Source organism: Urtica dioica, chromosome 12 (assembly GCF_054948205.1).
Source record: "Urtica dioica subsp. dioica isolate 48M chromosome 12, U.dioica_male_clone48M_v1_H2, whole genome shotgun sequence".
In the NCBI taxonomy this organism is placed as follows: Eukaryota; Viridiplantae; Streptophyta; class Magnoliopsida; order Rosales; family Urticaceae; genus Urtica; species Urtica dioica.
This window is the reverse complement of record NC_142767.1, coordinates 19,817,246-19,836,196: the sequence shown is the minus strand read 5'-3', so window position 1 is coordinate 19,836,196 and position 18,951 is coordinate 19,817,246. Positions and strand designations below refer to the sequence as shown.

The 18,951-nt window shown below is 38.9% G+C and overlaps 3 protein-coding genes and 1 pseudogene across 4 annotated transcripts; 1 reads left to right on the top strand and 3 right to left on the bottom strand.

Annotated features, from left to right (window-relative positions):
- Positions 1 to 2,086: 2,086 nt before the first annotated feature.
- On the top strand, positions 2,087 to 5,513 carry PEPKR1 (phosphoenolpyruvate carboxylase-related kinase 1). 2 transcript variants are annotated; one of them, XM_089603204.1, is made up of 5 exons: positions 2,087 to 2,290; positions 2,894 to 3,748; positions 4,087 to 4,383; positions 4,467 to 4,883; positions 4,969 to 5,513. In XM_089603204.1, the coding sequence occupies exons 2-5, from the start codon at positions 3,154 to 3,156 to the stop codon at positions 5,223 to 5,225; spliced, it is 1,566 nt and encodes a 521-aa protein (XP_089459330.1). In that variant the 5' UTR covers positions 2,087 to 2,290; positions 2,894 to 3,153; the 3' UTR covers positions 5,226 to 5,513. The 2 variants fall into 2 exon arrangements, with proteins under 2 accessions (XP_089459330.1, XP_089459329.1); XM_089603203.1 differs by lacking the exon at positions 2,087 to 2,290 and adding an exon at positions 2,339 to 2,616.
- A 1,540-nt stretch (positions 5,514 to 7,053) lies between these two features.
- Positions 7,054 to 10,776, bottom strand: LOC149380054 (zinc finger CCCH domain-containing protein 48-like). Its single transcript, XM_089603355.1, has 9 exons — positions 10,103 to 10,776; positions 9,941 to 10,036; positions 8,960 to 9,049; positions 8,725 to 8,826; positions 8,318 to 8,464; positions 8,085 to 8,204; positions 7,921 to 7,980; positions 7,700 to 7,797; positions 7,054 to 7,623 (listed from the first exon to the last, which is right to left on the bottom strand). Exons 1-9 carry the CDS (start codon positions 10,604 to 10,606, stop codon positions 7,482 to 7,484), a joined length of 1,359 nt encoding a protein of 452 aa, XP_089459481.1. The 5' UTR covers positions 10,607 to 10,776; the 3' UTR covers positions 7,054 to 7,481.
- A 1,618-nt stretch (positions 10,777 to 12,394) lies between these two features.
- On the bottom strand, positions 12,395 to 15,026 carry LOC149380053 (GroES-like zinc-binding alcohol dehydrogenase family protein). The gene is made up of 6 exons (XM_089602947.1): positions 14,678 to 15,026; positions 14,521 to 14,588; positions 14,193 to 14,429; positions 13,529 to 13,819; positions 13,044 to 13,234; positions 12,395 to 12,839 (listed from the first exon to the last, which is right to left on the bottom strand). Exons 1-6 carry the CDS (start codon positions 14,781 to 14,783, stop codon positions 12,647 to 12,649), a joined length of 1,086 nt encoding a protein of 361 aa, XP_089459073.1. The 5' UTR covers positions 14,784 to 15,026; the 3' UTR covers positions 12,395 to 12,646.
- A 199-nt stretch (positions 15,027 to 15,225) lies between these two features.
- Positions 15,226 to 17,730, bottom strand: LOC149380052 (pentatricopeptide repeat-containing protein At2g29760, chloroplastic pseudogene; annotated as a pseudogene).
- Between the last annotated feature and the right edge of the window lie 1,221 nt (positions 17,731 to 18,951).

The following is an 18,951-nucleotide window of genomic DNA, read 5'->3' as shown; positions in this document are numbered from 1 at the left end:
TTTTTAGTAAACCACTAGTTGCTTTCACGTTGTAGAAATTTAATTTCTTTAAATACTAATAAGAGGATTGTTGTGTCAAAGAAACGGACATAATATATAAAATAAGTTAAGTCTAAAGTAGCTAAACCGCATGTACATATATAAAAATGAATATCAACGAATTTTATGTCCGATAACATCGCACTTTCATGCAACATCTACTTCGGGAAATTGACGTCGATTTAAAAAAAAAAAAAAAATTAGTCATATTAATTTAAAAATTGTATTGAGATATTGAGGGTTACCACTTACCACAGTGAGATTTTATAAAAAAGATATAATTAAAAATAATATTAATAGTCAAATCATATCTATTTATCATGAGTTATTCTTGACTTTTTAAACAATTGAGTAAAATTAGGAACAGTTCAGTCCAGATAACATGAAAACATTTGGTCTTTTACAACCTCATGAATCACATATGGCGGGACAACTCCGAACCAACATGCATTCACCCGAAAATTTAAAGCATACTCGGCTAAATCTTAAGCAACACATTTATTACTTGGCAAAAAAACCACAACAAAATGAGTAAGAAAAATCCGTCATAACTTTTATTTCTACGATAATAAGTTCGAGTTTAGGGTTATTAGAGCAAGACGTAACAACCTCCAAGAAGTCTGATTGGAAAGTAGTCTTCTGCCAACAAAGCTACCACCCCAACTTTGCACTGTGAAGAATCGTCGGGGCCTCCACTAAAGGTGGTATCACCCTATGTGATCTCGGATCTCACCCATCGTACCATATGACACTATATTTGTGACGAGTGTCGCATCGATACTGACTGTCACTACTCCCATTGGTGGCAGCACCGAAACTCTCGCCTTTTTTCCACTATTCAACTTCACGAATTTTTCAACTTTCTGGTCGAATTTCTAAATTCTTTCAAGAAAATCTTTGCTCACTCCACTTAATTAGCGAATTTCCACGCCTTATGACCCATCCACGCATTATTTTGAATGTTCCACACATGGCACACCAAAGTAATGACAAACTATAACCCATGTTATTCAAGCACTTAGATTACGTTTTCAAGTATGAATGTTCGAAAAAATGTCCCCGAACCTCGCCAACTATCTCCCGAATTTTTTGATATCCCCTTATCACATAGGAAATTGAGCCCGAAGGATTTGAACAACGAATGAAATTCACAAAACGATAATTTTCCGACAAGCAAGGGCTTCATGAATCGAAATCCAACCTTGCACACTCCACACATGCAACTTCTCTCGGGAAGTAGCGAGAGCGACCAAAGCTTGCACCACCAAGCATTCATTGTTGATCTTTTCTACCTCATATTATGACTCTATCACCATTCACTAAGATAGATTTCATAAACTAGACCTCCTAAATAAAGAAATATCAATAATGGACATCGTAATTACAAATATTTAGGAATTGACTTTTAATTGAAAAAAAAAGATAAAAAATGCCATTCAAACTTCAAAGCAAATCTTATTATAAATGATCGTATCTTATTATAATTTATCATAGCTCATCGTAACTCTTTGTTTCATCGTAACTCATTGTTATTCATCTTAATTTTTTTTTGTTTTATCGTAAAATTAGTTCAAAAGTCTTGAAAAAATATTTTTGTATGTTTTTCGATAAAAAATTAATTCCTTAACATTTTGCAATTAAAAAATATATTATGAAATTTATCTTCTTTAACCACTCCATCTACATATGAAATATTCTTCATTCATGCTGAAATGCCATACCACCACATTCGTGAATCGAACCCAAACCTCGAGATGCTCAATTAAAAGATATTTATGATTTGTGCATATTGAAAAAGTAAGCTATCCAACGCCTATATACTGTCATTCGATTGAAAATTATTTATCATTTGCGCATATTGAAACATAAGGTCGAGATACCGTTTTTTTTTTTAAATCATATGATATTTTAAACATTGACTGCGAGTATGATTTTACCGCGCGTAGGAATAACGCCAAGAAGTGTATTGGAAATTAAACGGGATTAGACTGTGGATTGACGTCTCATTGTCCTCTATTAAAATATCAATTTAGGAGAATACCGAAAAAGAGAGAACCTAAACAGAAAGATAAAGAAAAGAAATAAAAGCCAGTCCTTTATTTATTATTAATTTTTTTTTTGAGAAACTAAAGCCAGCCAGTCATTTTCTTCATTTGCATTTGGTGGGTTTATTAGAACTTAGAAGTGGGGAGAGAGAGAGACAGTGGAGAGGAGGCAAAGCAGAGTTCAGGGCACAGAAAACTCTGCCTTGGTGAGCTCAACTTCCCTTTCACTGCTCTCTCTCTCTCTCTCTCTCTCTCTCTCTCTCTCTCTCTCTCTCTCTCTCTCTCTTTTGAGTGTGTTTGAAATTCGATCGTTCCGCGTTTTTCAGTTCAAATTTTATTCCTTTATCGGGGTCCGGAACTTTTTTGTTTTGTTCTGTTTCGTTGGATCTGGGTGTTCTCTTAAAGTTAATGGGTTTCTCGGGAGTTGAGTAATTATCACACAAATTTGAAGCCTATAGTTGATGGGGTCTTTCGTTACTGCTTCTTAAATCCCATTCCAGTGCATTCTGGGTTTTCTATATTCTGCTCAAAGGTTTGTCCTTCTCCTTAAGATTTTCGGCTGATCCGTGTTTCAGAGTCCTTTTCAAATTGTGCTTTGGTGTGAATTCGTCAAGAAAGAATAGTGTGTGTGAAACTTTGAATCGACTTCGACTTTGTTTGAGTAAAAAGAAATCAACTTGCTCAACCACTCCCAAATATTACTATTTACATTATAGTCATAGAAGAACTTGTATACTGAGGAAAGTTCCTATCTTTTTTATATATAAATATATTGCTTCTCCTTTTAATGTTAAAACTTGATGTTGTAGGAGATCTATTTGATTCCGCTATCCACTTGAACAACTACCAAGGAAGACAAGCCTCTATTTCTGAACTTTGACCTAGTTTGGTTTTTGGGCCATTTATGTGAATTCGGTTCTGAGAAAATAAATAGTCAGTATATTGACTTGAAGAAAAGCCTCCCATCTTTCTCTTCCGCCGAGTAAAAAGTCTTCATCATAGACCAACTTTCAAATCGAAGGCTTTCTGGGTCGTTTGGAGAGAGAGAGAGAGAGAGAGAGAGCTTGTTATGGCTGTTGTTGCCCTCAGCAACAGCATCACCGAACCCTCGAAAAGGCCGTGCAAATGCTACAGAGTCGCGAGCTTGAGCGAAACCGTTTTGGTGGGAGCGGACCGGACTTCGAACCTGAAAGATCAGTACTTCCTCGGAGAGCAATTGGGTCTCGGACAGTTCGGCGTGATCAGATCGTGCACCGACAAGATCACGGGCGAGGTTTTGGCGTGCAAGTCGATCTCGAAAGACAGGCTCGTAACCTCGGACGATGTTCGGAGCATCAGGCTCGAGATCGAGATCATGACCAGGTTATCGGGCCACCCAAACGTCGTCGACCTCAAAGCGGTCTACGAGGAAGAAGATCACGTCCACTTGGTCATGGAGCTCTGCGCCGGAGGCGAGCTCTTCCACAAGCTAGAGAAGCACGGCAGATTCTCCGAGCCCGATGCTCGGGTCCTCTTCAGGCATTTGATGCAGGTTGTCCTCTATTGCCACGAAAACGGGGTCGTTCATCGGGACTTGAAGCCCGAGAACATCCTCTTGGCTACCAAAGCCTCCTCGTCGCCCATCAAAGTGGCCGATTTCGGGCTCGCCACATACATCAAGCCCGGTAATTTTCATGCTGTAATAGTTTTAATATTTACCTGAAAAAACACTGTGTTATGAACTTAGGTATGGTAATAATATAACAGCAAGTAGATAGGGGTTAGATATAGAATACTGAGTTGGGTTTAACTTGGACACCAAGGTTAAAAAAAAAAAAAAAAAAAAAAAAGCGGGATTAGTAGGTTATTTGAGAGATTAGTGGGAACTCTCTAATGTCCGTCCGATATCTACCTTGTATTTCCTTTTGTATATATTTTCGTTAGTACAAAGTATACGAGTTCGTAATAGCTTTTACTGTCTTCGGAAGGTTTTTAATGATCGATTTCAATCTTTAAAAAACAGGTGAGAGTTTACGGGGTTTAGTAGGGAGTCCGTTCTATATAGCTCCGGAGGTGCTCGCGGGAGGGTATAACCAGGCGGCCGATGTTTGGAGCGCGGGAGTGATCCTCTACATTCTTCTCAGCGGTACACCTCCTTTCTGGGGAAAGACGAAATCGAAGATATTCGATGCCGTGAAGATGGCCGACTTGAGGTTCCCATCTTCCCCGTGGGACCGAGTCTCTGAGTCGGCTTTGGATTTGATTCGGAGAATGCTTTGTACGGATCCTTCTGAAAGGCTTACCGCTCAGCAAGTGTTGGGTAGGTTGACTTTTTGAAGGTTTCGGCTCATTAGTACTCATTTGGGAACGACGATGAATTTAATTTTAATTTATTATTATCAGATCATTCATGGATGACGAGAAGCGAATCGCAACCCGAACAACTCAATCAACGCGAAGACCGAAGTTGCAAAGAACTGGGCGACCATTCTCGCGGCAGTTCGTTTTCCACTCCTTTTATGTCGAGGAATCAGGACATTAGTTTCGGGAACGCATCGGCGATTTCTTGCGACAACCAATCGCCCGTGTTCTCGTGCAGATCGTCATTTTCATCTTCCTTCCAAGGAGAACCATTCACTCCTTTCTCGGAATATGCTGGGTTTTCATTTCGTAGCAACGGCGGCTCAATCGGTGGCACAGAAATACGTTCCTCCGCTGTGCAATCAATGCCAAGTTTTGCCTTCTTCAGCTCCAGCTTCTCCGCCGAGAAAACAAATTGTATAGCAGAGATCGCCAAACTTGTAGAGCCGGTCGGCAAAGGTAGAACAAAGAGATTTCATTTCGCTTCTTACACTTTAAACTCGGTCTTATTTATCTCGGAATCCTTTTCTTTTTGTGTGTGCAGAGACGAGCTTGGACATGTTGCTTCACGATTCATCGGTTTGCTTTACGGAGCATTTAAGTAGCAACGACAAGGCAAGCGAGTTCAAGCGATCCGGAGGAACAACTTGGTCGAGGACGTCAGGTATTCACAGCAAGAGGAACCGCACGATCGGGCTCGGGGAACGAGAGCCGATCGATCTCATCGTGTCGGAGTCAATCATACGATGGTCTTCGTGTACGCATTTTCCCACTTCATGTCAGTCGTCCCTTGTCTTCTGAAACCACACGTTTTTTTTTTGCGGGACTTTTGTTTTCTACTCTTGTTTGTTTCTCTCTCTATTCCTACCGATTTGACTCGAAGTTATGGGCTTTGGTGGGTTTTTTTTTTCCTTCTTTTTTTGCTTGCCTTGTAAAGATCTAGGGTTGTGATAATGGCAATCATAAGAGGTTTCACTGATAACTAATGGGGTAGTTGTATTTTTGGGGGGGTTTTCGCAATTGTGTCTTGTATATGATATGATCATCCGATTTTCATCAATGAGAAGAGATTGATTACATGTTATTGAATCCTATGGCATTAAACCAAAGATTTATTTGTTTATTGCTTCTAGAGGCATGTATGTTCATTTCTACACCAACTACGTGCCTAAAATTAGAGTCCAATGACCAAGCAGAAAGCAAGGGCAAAGACCCTGTAAATTTAAAATATAAAGTTGCGCAAAGAATGTCAACGAGAGAACAAGATTGATCTAATCGCTACCATACATTTCTCCACTCAAGGACTATCTGAAAAGCTTGTGATGCCCATTTATTGCCACCCCAGAATAATTATGCTCAAAATATTGTGTAGAGAAAAAAAAACACAACTTTTTTCAACATCCAATTTTTATCTTAAAAACCAATCCTCTTTATGTCTTAGCTGCTAAACAAGACCAACTCGTGAGAGAATGAGAAAGAGACATTGCCGACTCCGCAAGTTAAGATAATATGAAATATTCTAGTTTATCTTTTTTTTTTTCCCTCAGTAACGTGTCCTAAATATAACGTAGAGAGAGTTTCATAATTCAATATAAAAAGTCAATCGTCGTAGCACAGGCAAACAAACACCAGCGCCTACAAAGTATGCTCTTTTACCTTCCCTTTAAGGGACATCTTTTATTCATCACTACAACTTTAAAGCCGTTAAAAAGCTGAAAGAAGCAATATTAAAACCTACAATGCTTTTACAGAGCATATTACATTGAATACAAGTTTGTGTTATCCCTTTAATTTGATTTATTTTCGTCTAGGCTGTTTAGGTAGATTGGGGTCTGCATCAAATTTTAATGAAGGCTTATGTGTATTTTAGTGAAATGTCGAGTTTAACCTTCAGTTTTCAAAAATGTCGAGTTCATACCCTCTGTTTAACTAAAATGACGAAATTATACCCCATGTTTAACTAAAATGACGAAATTATACCTTGAAATAGACAACAGTGTCACGAATATTCTTTTTATTGACTTTTCATTGACGTTGACTATAATATGTATATATAAACACCAATTATCTTTATTCATTCGCGTCATATATGTAATTTATTTAAAAACTAAAAAATAAACAACAGTATCTTAATCGTGAAGAACACAGAAAGAGGCAAATGGGTAAACATCGATAGTTGATAGTCATCAAAATCGCATATTCGAACAGAGAATCCAGAATTTAGAGTTACAATTCGAACACGGAATGAAGTCATTTCTTAAGAGGTATGAGTTTTATTATTTAATTTCAATTTAAGGCTATTTTTATTTCAAAATTGAGAATTTGAAAGTTAGGGCACTGATTTAGATTTGATTTGGTTTTTCTTATATAAGAGTTAATATCAATGAAAGGGAGATTTGTGACGCTGTTATTCATTTCAGAGTATAATTTCGTCATTTTAGTTAAACAGAGGGTATGAACTCGACATTTTTGAAAACCGAGGGTTAAACTCGACATTTCACTAAAACACAGGGTATAAATGTGATATTTTCCCTTAAATTAACAATAAAAAATTGCAGATAAAGATGGCACCTTTATAATGCAAACCACCAGCGCAAAATCAAACGATATGAATGTGACACTTCCACAATAAATAAATAACAGGATTTTTTTCTCTTTATTGCTGCAATAACTACAATTCGAACAGGAATGTCAATATGGAAGTGAATATCACTGAAAATACCCCTCTGTATATTCGATCCCTGCTACACAATTACATACCAGAACGCGAGATTCAAAGCAAATCAACTAGCTTATTCTTTAAGCGTATTGGAGAAACAGCTCTCGAGACAGAGCAAATATGCTCGTCTGTAATCTATGGCCAAAGTGCTCTCTCTTCAGATACCCAAAACCTCGAGACTCAACAGTGAAGGAAAAAGAAAAAGAAGAAAAAAAATCCTTGTGCAAACTACACATCACGAAGGATCCTAGAAAATGTAGAGAAGAAACAAATATAACTAATAAAACAACGATACATTAATGTGGGGCAGCAATAGCTAGCTTTGGGGTTTCTTTGTATCAGGCTGTGGAAGCTGGTTCGGCTAACATGTTCCAAACTCTCACTTGACCTGTTCCGTCGCCTGTGAAAAATAGACTCCCAGGTCCCGTTTGAATTGCCCGTACCTCCTGTTTTGAGTAAACCTTTCCTCTTTCAGCGAATCTGACACAACGCAACGGGTATCAAAGTAGAAGCATCAGTATCACGTTAACAAATTAAGGTTTTGTCGGAAACTTACGAAGGTAGATCATATATGCGAACTGAGTTGTCATTACAAGCGCATAACAACACCGGTTTGCCTTCCGGATCATGCATTCCACACAGAGCAAGCACGCCCTGCAAAAATACAGACGAGGAACTTTACTTAAATATCATATATTCTTTCTACAACAGCTCTTTCTTGATTCCCAGACCATTTTAACTAATATGTGAAGATGAAAAAGAAAAATAAAAAATTACATGCTCTTCGTTGTGTGTAAAAGTTACTTCCAAGCTTCCACTCTGCGAAGCAACCCACACCTGCAAAACAAAATAAGACACCGTTATAAAACACCATATACAAAGATAATTGAATTTTTTGAAATATTAGAACTATACGAAAAACAAAGGGCAAAAGCACGCACCTTTATTGTTTGGTCTAAAGAACTCGATAAAAGGAATTGATCCCAACAAAGAACAGACATTACAACTGACGTATGGTCGCTGAGAGTCTGTATACACTGTAATGTTTCAAGGCTCCAGACCTGAAGATTTGAGTATAGTAAGAAACAAGAAAGTTGAGGCAGACATCAAAAGACCTAAAGCAATGGACTGACTCGCAAATATGGCAAGCTTTTAGTACTGCTACTTAGCTTACCTTTATAGAGTTGTCCATTGAGCCAGAGTAAAGTCTGTTAGCCCCAACTACTAATGTAACCACCGCGTGTGTGTGACCCTTAAGTGATGTAACCGGTTCAAAGCAATTCGCAGCTGCGTTAAACTTCCATGCCAATATAGATCCATCCTGCAGAAGAGGAATTTCTTAGCGCTAATACGGAGATCAGATCATATGCTATGATAACAAACATCATAAGATTAAAATGTTATTCTGCCAGCGATCAAGATTTTGCCCAATTAATGAACAAAAACCAGCCATGAAAGGTTTTATCTTTGAATTATCCTTTGGATATTTTACTCACTTTGTAACCGAAGAAAATAAATGATAAGTATGCACAAAGTATTATATAAGACTAAAAAAAGAAGTAACTTTGAAGAGGAATTTACCTGTGTACCAGCAAAAAGCAAATCGTTTCCCACTACAAGAGCATAAACTTGACCAACAGGCCCACTAAGACTGAGCTCCATGTTAGTTTGGATATTCCATGCCTGTCACAAAAAGGACGAGTACCTCAGAATTTCATTCAACTCTTACTGCTCAGACCTAATTCGCATTTATATAGCTTTACCATGGCATGTACATGTAAAAACAAATGCCCGGAGATTCATTCGTACCACTTACCTTCACCATATGTTGTATACCAACAAATATCCAAGGACCTTCACTGAGCATACATCCAACTTCACCGCCAAGATTAATCACTGCTGTACACTGCCAGAATTAAAATGAACAGCACAATCAATCAACACATGGATAAATAATGAAACTAAATTTATTTGTGTACTATCCATTTCACCATGTGGCAAAAGTCTGCTATTATATCTAAATTAGAGTATGTGCATTCTCTTTCACATGCAACCTAGTATAATATTCAAGCAGCAAAGAAGATCATCTCAAGCTAGAGAAATCCCTACAGATTTTCAGGTGGTTGATCTTCATTGACAACACAGGTAAAGACCATCAAGTAATTCGCTTTAGGATCAAAATAAGGTCTATTTCGACAGCCACTTCACAGTAGTTTCCAGATCCAGACATAGAATAACTGTTACAGTTAGGCATCGAAACTGGAAGCTGGAACACATAGAAAGTCGCACATAATACAATATACGGTGTCTTAAAATAAGGATCTTTATTACCACTTATTCGATGTTGTTTATGTTAAATTGAAAAACAGCTGTAAGAGCAAACAGTTATCAGATTTCACTTCATACACCACTTTCTCCTAGTATATAATGTTACATTATCTCGAGAATTCCCAATATATGCACGACCCAAGGACTTACTTTCACCTGGTTCTAAACTTCTAGTAATCAAGACACTTATTGCAATTGGAGTTACTACTTGGAGCTTGTACGTTTTTAGGAATCGTCAAGAATCAAAACAATAACTACCGATTTCCAAAACCAGAAAGTAACAATAACTCGAGATTTTGCAAGGGCTGACCTTTTTTCTGGTTCGGTTCGGGTTATCGAAACCTACTGCAATTTGAATTCACTAACAAAATTCTTGTACTCTATTATAGTTTATCAATTGTCCGAAACCGAAACAAGAACTCTTTCAGAATCATAACTCAGAAAGAAAAAAAAAAAAAAAACAACTAACCTGACCAGATTGACAGTCCCAAACTCTCACGTTCTCGTCTTTGCTTCCAGTATATAGCTTATCAGAACCAGGAGGCAATGCGATCCCAGTAACGGCCTATTCACGTAAAAAGTCAGCATCAAAATCAAGTCTGAAATAACCAAAATAAAAATAAAAAAATACCTTCTGATGGCCTTCGAGCTGCGTCAGGAGCGAAAACCCTTCCCCGGAGGTCCACGTATGAACGAACTTGCACTTATCGCCGTAACTGCATTTCCCTTGAGTCCAGAAATGACAGACCTTATCCATCTTCCTCACGAATTTGTGAGCGCTGGTATTCGCTCCATCGCCGTGAGACCGTCCCCAACTCGAATTCACAGGGACGCGACGATGCTGAGGACCGGGGTGATCGTCGCCGCTGGTGAATGCGTGGTGGCGCTTGGAAGACGAAGCCATTCCGTTAGGCTGTTGTTGATTTTGCGGCGGAGGTGGATTCAACTCGCGGTGGAGGAAAGGACAAGGGAACCGATTGCACTTCCCGGCTCTCCAATGATAACAGACTCTCTGGTTCTGATTTCTCGACGAAGACGACGAGGAATACGAAGAGTCGTTCGGCGGTACGGTCAGGCGATGGAAGACTCGCTTGTTGCTGTGCCCCGATCCTCCGGCACCGCCGTCGACGTCCATGGCCGATCCGGTCGAGCTCTTTCCGGTGACGAATCGAAAGCCCTGAGATTGTGGAGTTCTGATCGGAAAAACCCTAAGCTCGGTAAATCTTGAAACCTAGTTCTTTTTAGCACCGGTTCGGAACATGGATTCTGTCGAATAATATATATAAAGATAAAAGTTTTTTTTTTTTTTTTGGAAGTGAAAGGAAGAGAAAGGAAAAGTGTTCGGTGGGGTAAAAAAAAAATTGTATATATACAATTTTTTTTTATTTGGAAATTTTAGAAGAAAACGGAAAATTAACCGGAGGTAATATTTATTTATGAGTTCCACGTACAAATATTATTTCAATTAAAAAATTAAATATCTAAATAACATTGCGCAATATACAATTGGTGAAAATGGTTTTTTTTTTTTAGGGGATACAAATTACAAATTGTGTTGGAACAAATTTACAATACAATGGGTGTTAATTAAAATCTTTAAATTTTAACAGATTTATCCTTGAATTTTGTCTTCAAACATTTATTATGTTGGTACTATTTAATTTTGTTTGCATTCTGTTCAACTAAGGATAAAATTGTATAAGGGACGGTATGAAATAAATTATATATTTAAAGATAAAATAAGAAGATTACAGATAAAACAATAAATTAAATAACTAAAGAGATTTTCTCAAACGATGCATCATAATTGTTTAAGACCGAAAGTACTCTCCACCACGACTTAAGATGACTCGTCAATCACTCTCACTCACTCAATACACTCACACAAGTTCGACTGAGAATAGACTTCTATGATCATTATCAATGTAGCTACCTAGATGATGTCAATCTCCACTGCAAGATCGTGGAGACCAAGATCGCGGAGCTCAAACAAGTTTGAGGTTGAATTCTGAATATGAAGCGTCTAACGTCTCTTAGAGTTGCCTTTGTTACGGTCAAACATGAAGAAAGTGGAAGTAAAATAATGATGGGAGAAATTAAGTTCACCAATCTTGATCTCGGAACCATCAACTCTCGTCACTAATGAAGAAAGTCTGCTCGAGCCACTACCGACAAAAGTTTCCATTGAGCTCGCTCATACTATGATCACTACAAACATCTCAAACACACCGAAAAATTAGTTGAAATATTCATAGAAAGCCTCAAAACTGAAAGTCAGCTCGTCGCTCTCCCCGAGCTCGAAGGACTCAAATCCTCACAGGAACTAAGCTCGCAACCTCGACCTCAGCCTCAACTTCGGCAATGTATCTTCAACGGACTTAAAAAAAATTAATTGTTAATTTAAAATGTTTGAAAGTGGATTTTCAATGGGATTATTTAATTTTTAAAGTAAATGATAGACAAAAGAGAGTACATAAAAGTGAGATTGTGGGTAAAAATAGAATTGAAGATGAAATATTGAAAGTTAATGGATATTTTGGTTCAAATTATAAAGTTAGGTCTAATTTTGTAAATGATACATTACTGGGTCTAGTTTTGAAATTTGGTCCATTTCTTCAAAAGGAAATTTTAATACTGACAAATTACTCTAGATTAGAACGTAAAATTTGAAATTATGGTCTTTGAGGACTTGTACTTAGAAGACTTGTATCATACGTTTATAAATGTAGCATACTTTTGCTGCTTGGTGGTTTCAAAATACTTGGCGGTTTTTCTTCTTTAAGTGGTTCTCAAAATTGTTCGATTTTGAGCATTCAGTTGTTTCAACTTTTGACTTGGTCTATGTCAGAAATATGGCAGACTTGTATTCATACATTGAAACTTTGTCATCTCATCTACTCATTGACCTCGATTGAAAGATAACACGACAAAAACTTGTATGTTGATCTCACAGCATACATATACCCTTCCATGATATCTGTGTTTTTCCTTCAAAGTTGAACCCCAAACTCCTCATATACATATATACATATATATATATATATATATATATATATATATATTAATTTATACTAAAAGTTCACTTCCAAAAGTGGGTGATTTTACAAACACTCTCATTAACCACCACACTATTCTTATTAAGATATTTATTAAACTTTGTAGTAGCTGTTGAAGCCTAGAGGTTGAACATGACCTTGATGGCAGTGCCGCCACGAGCGCTGGTCTCAAAGGCATCTTCGACGTCTTTCTGAGAGAAACCGAAGCGGTGCGTTATCAGCGGCTTCACGTCGATCTTGCCGCTCCTCAAGAAATCCAGGCATATCGGCCATGTGTTCTTGTATCGAAATATTCCAATCACATCAACCTCCCTAATCAAACCAACCACCAAAATAACATATCAAAAAATCACCTTTGTCCACCTTCTCTAAACACCCCAAATGACTCAAAACAAGGTTTTTTTGAGATGTAATAGAGCCGCAAAAGTTCAAATGAGTGTGCCCGAAGGCATGTCGAATAGAGTCCAACAATGTTTCTCATTGCGGCTTCGGGATTGAATTTCGAGAAATGTATACCTGGCAGCAGCGGGAGTGAGAGGCACGGTCATGACCCCGTGACCCATTCCGACGAGGCAAACCTTCCCTCCCGGCCGAGTCGCGCTCAGAGCCGTCGTCATCGTTTTATCGAACCCGACACAGTCGAAGCTCACGTCCGCTCCGACTTCCCCAACAGCCTCCCGTATCTGCACCACTTCTTCCTCCACGTCCTGCCACACACACAAAACCATCTAAGACCTTAATATATATATATATATATATATATATATATATATATATATATTATATAACAGACTAGGCCACTTGAAACGTTAACATTGATATTTAACCAACGTTTCAAATAAATTTCTAATATAGCCACAAAATCCTACGCGGCAAAGTTAATTTCTATTATATTTTGGATATTTGTATACGGATAATTTTTGTTAATGGCTATTTTTGAAAAATTAACAAAATATTGGCTATTTATCAAAATTTGAGTTTGTACATGGCTAGTTAGGTACCCGAAGATGTGTAGAAACCCTGACGATCTCGTCGGCGCCGAGCTCCTTGGCGACGGAGAGGCGGTCCTGGTCCACGTCCACCACCACGATCCTGGGCGCACCGAAGGCCCGGGCCGCCAGCATGGTGACGAGCCCGATCGGGCCCGCCCCCATGACCAGCGCCTTTGTCTCCGGCCCGATCTCGGCCCGGCGGCACGCGTGCACTCCGACGCTCAGGGGCTCGCACATTGCCCCTTCCTCAAGGCTCACGTTTTCGGGCAGCTTGAAGCATAGATCCGCCGGATGTACGATCTGTCAAATTAATCAAAAGGGACTCGACAGCGTTTACACAAAGAAAGAACAGAGAAAACCTCAGCCAATTCAGAGGCAATGCTCTGTAGTATCGACTGAACGAGTATGATGAACGACACGGTAATTGGTACTATATGTTTAGCTTATAACTAAACTAGCCGCGGATTCATTGTTTGACAGCCGGTCATTTTGGATGGCCAAACTAGCTTCTTTGAGAAAAGCACAGAGAAACCTCAGCCAATTCAGAGACATTGCTCTCTAGTCTTGAATGAACGATACCATACATCCTAGTTTAGCTTGTAACTAAACTACAATCTGTCAACTTCTTCTCTCCGAATTCGTTATTCGAAAAGACACGAGATTGTTATTTGACCTGATTGGCGAGAGAGCCGTGAACGGGCGGCGTGGCAAAGAACTTCATTTCGGGGCAGAGATTGTATCGCCCGTCTCTGCAGAGGCGGCACCGGCAGCAGCTGATTCCGGGCTCCAGCGCCACCCTGTCGCCGGCAACTAAGCTCTTCACCTCCGAACCCACTTCGGCTACGATCCCAGCGCACTCGTGCCCTATCACCATTGGCTCTTCCACCACAAAATCTGCACATCTCATCGTCTGCCAAAAAAAAAAAAACACAAAATTGATACTTGATTCACACGCACACCATGTTTTGATTTTTGGTTTTTTTTTTTTTTTTACTTGTTACCTTTAGGTAATGAACATCGCTGCCGCAAATGCCAACGGCCTTCATCGTCACCTTAACATCATGGGGTCCTAAAAAACCATCATCAACATGCGTAAATGTATTGAATTGAGATCATATAATAATACTATTAATGAAATTAAATTAAAAAATGCCGTACCAAGAGGTGGGAGTTTGAAAGGTTGAATCTTGAGATTGTTGACACCAAGAAGCCAAGCAGCCATGTTCTCTTCAGAATCGCCCACATCTTTCCCTCCCTTACCCATCGATTCTTTCTTCTTCAATTCAAAACCCTTTTCACCAAATCTGATTCTTTCAGCCAAGCAGCCAAGCACCTTATTTTTTTCTTTATTTTATTATTAAATAATAATTATTGTGGATAGCTGAACAATATATATAAAAATATTAATTTCTGTCGGTGTTATCTATGTGAGGACTGAGGAGTATCAATCAAATAAAGAAAAAATATTGAACATAGATTTGGTTGTTTGTGATTATCCTTAAAAAAAAATATTTCCATAGTGACAAGGAGTGAGTGTTTGTAAAACATCTGGCAGCTTCTCTTCTGACTGTTGCTGAGGTGGTTTGTTGTTATCCAAATACAATCACTATCCATCCTTATCACCTCTGCTGGTGATTTTATAATTCTATATTTTATACCCATCGTTTTCGCATCGTATAACAGTTTTTTTTTTTTTTTTTTACTTTTTTTTTTCTTCCAAGATATACCGTTTTGCGTAATTTATGCTCATTTTCTATGATGTCAAATTTAGAGAGGAAATATTGCCTTTCTAGTCGAAAATATAAGGGTAAAAATATAGTTAATAAGAATAAATGATTTTATAAATTAATGAAAACAAAATTTAGAGGTTTTTTTTTAACTACAATGATTAATATATGTAAGAAATCAGAAATAAAAGCTAAACCGATGTGAAGTCTTTGCGAAAGCAGTCGCTACAATTCTGCCCCAAGATGAGATTTTTCGTCTCTCCTCTAACTAATGAGTTTTTTTTTTTTTTTTTTTTTTTAAATTTCAGGTGGTTCGCCTGGAAGGCTTGTGTTACAAGTTACCAGAAACCGCGAGCTTGAAGAAAGGCACAATGTTTGAGAGCGTTGGTTACCGAGACTCGTTGCAGATAAGGCTGTCTTGGCTTCAACAACACAGATTTCATTTCACCAGTTTATGATCTGAAATATCGACAGGTATTTAAAACTGTGATCTTGGATACGATCTGAGCAAGGAAGTGGAGCTTAACTGTGCGGCTCTGAGTTGACCGGACTAGCTCAGAGCAATATGGCCGTTCCTCTAAACAGACAAGACAACATATAAGTCAACGTGATTGGAATATTCCGGCACAAATTCAGGCTCAATCTATTGCGGCTTTATCTGATTCAATCACAGATATTCGACCAGTTAAAAATTATGGCTTTTTTTTTTATCTGATTCAATGTCAGCCTTTGGTTTGAGTAAAGCTGAAACCAAGCGGCTTCTGAACTTCGCTGCCGTGCATTCGGTCTCTGATCTCCGCCGAGTCGTCCCATCTATTCACGCCCGCGTAAGCATTCGAGGAAAGAACGTAATCCCCGCTATTACACGCGTCGAATTCGAGAAGCTTGTTCGTGACGAACTCGGCCAAACCCACGTCCCCGTGGAGCTTACAAGCATTCAACAAAGTCCTCCAAACTACAGCGTTCGGCTTCACGGGCATGTTGTTTATGAACTCGATCGCCTTCTTCAGATTTCCCGATCGGCCCAGCATATCCACGACGCAGCCGTAGTGTTTCATCTCCGGTTTAAGTCCGTAAACCTTTTCCATGCTCTCGAAATAGGACAGCCCTTTTTCGACCAGACCGGTGTGAGCACACGCGAGTAAAATCCCGACAAAGCTCCCGTGGCTCGGCCTCGTTCCTTCTCTCAGCATCCGAGAGAAGAGTTCGATCGCGGAGTTCGCAAAGCCGTTCACGGCCGACCCCGAGATCGCCGAAGTCCAAGTCACGTCGTCCTTCTCTTTCATCTCCCCGAAAACCCTCAGAGCCTTCTCTGCCGACCCGCATTTGAAATACATGTCGATCAGAGCGTTTCCCACGCACATGTCGGATTTCACGCCTTGGTGATTGGTCACGAAATCGTGGATGGCTTCTCCGATCTCGAGGGAACCCAAGTGGGCACAGGCCGAGAGAACGCTGGCTAGCGTGACTTTGTCGGGTTTTACTTTACGCGCCATCATTTCTTGGAAAAGCTTCACGGCCTCGCTGTGTCGGTGAGCTTGAGAGTAAGCGGTGATCATGGAAGTCCAAGAGACCACGTCCCTTTTGGGCATCTCGTTGAAGATCGATCTCGCCTCGGATAGATCGCCGGAGTTCACGTATCCCATCATCATCGCGTTCCACGAAACCACATTTCTCTCTCGCATTTTGTTGAACACTCCGCGAGCGAGATTCGCCAAACCCCGTCGAGCGTACATGTCGATCATCGTGTTTCCCAAGTAAACATTCGGCTCGATCCGATTCGACTCTACGTATTTGACTAACAAGTCAGCTTTTTCATGCTCGCGTAGATAACTGCAGGCTAAGATGACCTTCATGAGTGTCACCGAATCTGCCCTCACACCACTCTCTTGCATAGCCTCAAAGAGGCCCAAAACTTCCTTAAACATGTTCCACTTCGTGTACCCACAAATCAGGGAGTTCCAAGAAACCAAATCTCTGTGGGGCATTTCGTCGAACACCTTCCGCGCCATATTCAAAACCCCACAACAGCCGTAGAAATGAACCAGCGCGTTAGAGACGTAAAGATATCGCTCGAACCCGAGTTTCGAGGCACGAACGTGAACACTCTGTCCAACTGAAACATCGGGGACTCGAGAGCCAGCCTTGAGAACGAAAATGAAGGTCGAGTTATCACCGAGAAGCGTGGTTTGGCCAATCATATGGTGGTAGAGACGAATGGCTTCGCTGGGTTGGTCGCTCTGAGACAGTCCACGGATCAAATGGTTGAAAAGCAGCAGTGTGGGTCGGTCAACTTGGTCAAAAGCCGAACGGGCTTTGCCGAGATTGGGCAGAGAAAGTGCATAGGCTCTGATGACTTGAGAGATCGAGTGCGAGTCTCTGTGGCGGTTTGATGTGATGAGATGAGCGTGAAGCTCTTTCACGCCTTTCATTCAGAGACTCTGATTTCTTTGCATCACCAAAAACTCATGCATTAAAGATCGTGGCCACGTGCTAAACTTTTTTTTTTTTTTTTTTTTTTTTTTTTATAAATAAATTATCTACAGTTAAGAGTCTCCAGACTCTACAGAATAAGAGATTCCCACGCCTTTATTTTGGCTTTTTTTTTTTAATATATATTTACAGTTTTTTTTTTTTTTTTTATAACTTCACACTCTATTTAATTATATTATTGTTTACAATTTCATTATAAGGAAAATAATGATTTACCGTTAAAAAAAAATACTATTTTGAACGGATTTAGAATACTAATTATTTTATAAATATAGTTTTTAATTTTTTAGTTAAAATATTCAAAAACACTTTTTAGTTTTCAGAAAAAATAATTTTATCAAACACTTAAATATAATTTAACTTAAAAAAAAAAACTAAAACAAAGCTTAATAAACCGAGTCAAACATAACCATTATATATTAAAAAAATACTATTTTATAACTTTCCCTTTGTTTTTTTTTATAATAGGCGTGGGCTAGGCCCTCCTCTTCGAAACGTTACGTCAGCTCTCGCCTAGGCTCGAACCAGACCCAGTCTTTGTGTAATTAAAAAGATTTAAATGCATATATATTTTATTTTTCTAAGGGTTTGAGTATCGTCCTATTTAGATGAGGTTGATCCAATTGATCTTATTGCGCAAGTTCAAAATTCAACCCATCCTTTTTTTTATAGGTCACTTTCTAAAGGTCAATATTGAGAATTAATTAATATTGATTTGCGTTATTGCATTACCATGTTCGCGGCCTGCGGTTACAGCGACTCTGTCCAGTGCACAAAATGAGCGTGGTGATTATCATAAACATCAAGATATTTCCCAAAATTTATAAATTATCATAAACATATGAAAATTTATAAAAAAAAAAAAAAATACTCGATAATTTGCATCAATTCGAGCTCGAACTTATATGATTAGGGCGTATTAGTGCATACACGTGAGCATTTCATGGTGAACGAATTACAGTGGCTATATATAGCTCATAATTTTATTAATTTTTTATTCTTGCTACAACTGGTTATAGGTCATTGCTATCACCAAACGAGCGGTATTGCAATCCATAAGGACCATAACAAGTATTGTAACACCGCACGTAATTTTAATGTGAATATTGAAAATAACAATTCCAAGGAGAGCCAAAAATAATAGGATTAGGGGCTGGCACTAATCATAGCTTGATTTGAAATTTATTTGGCCAATGATCGGTTACCGTTGTT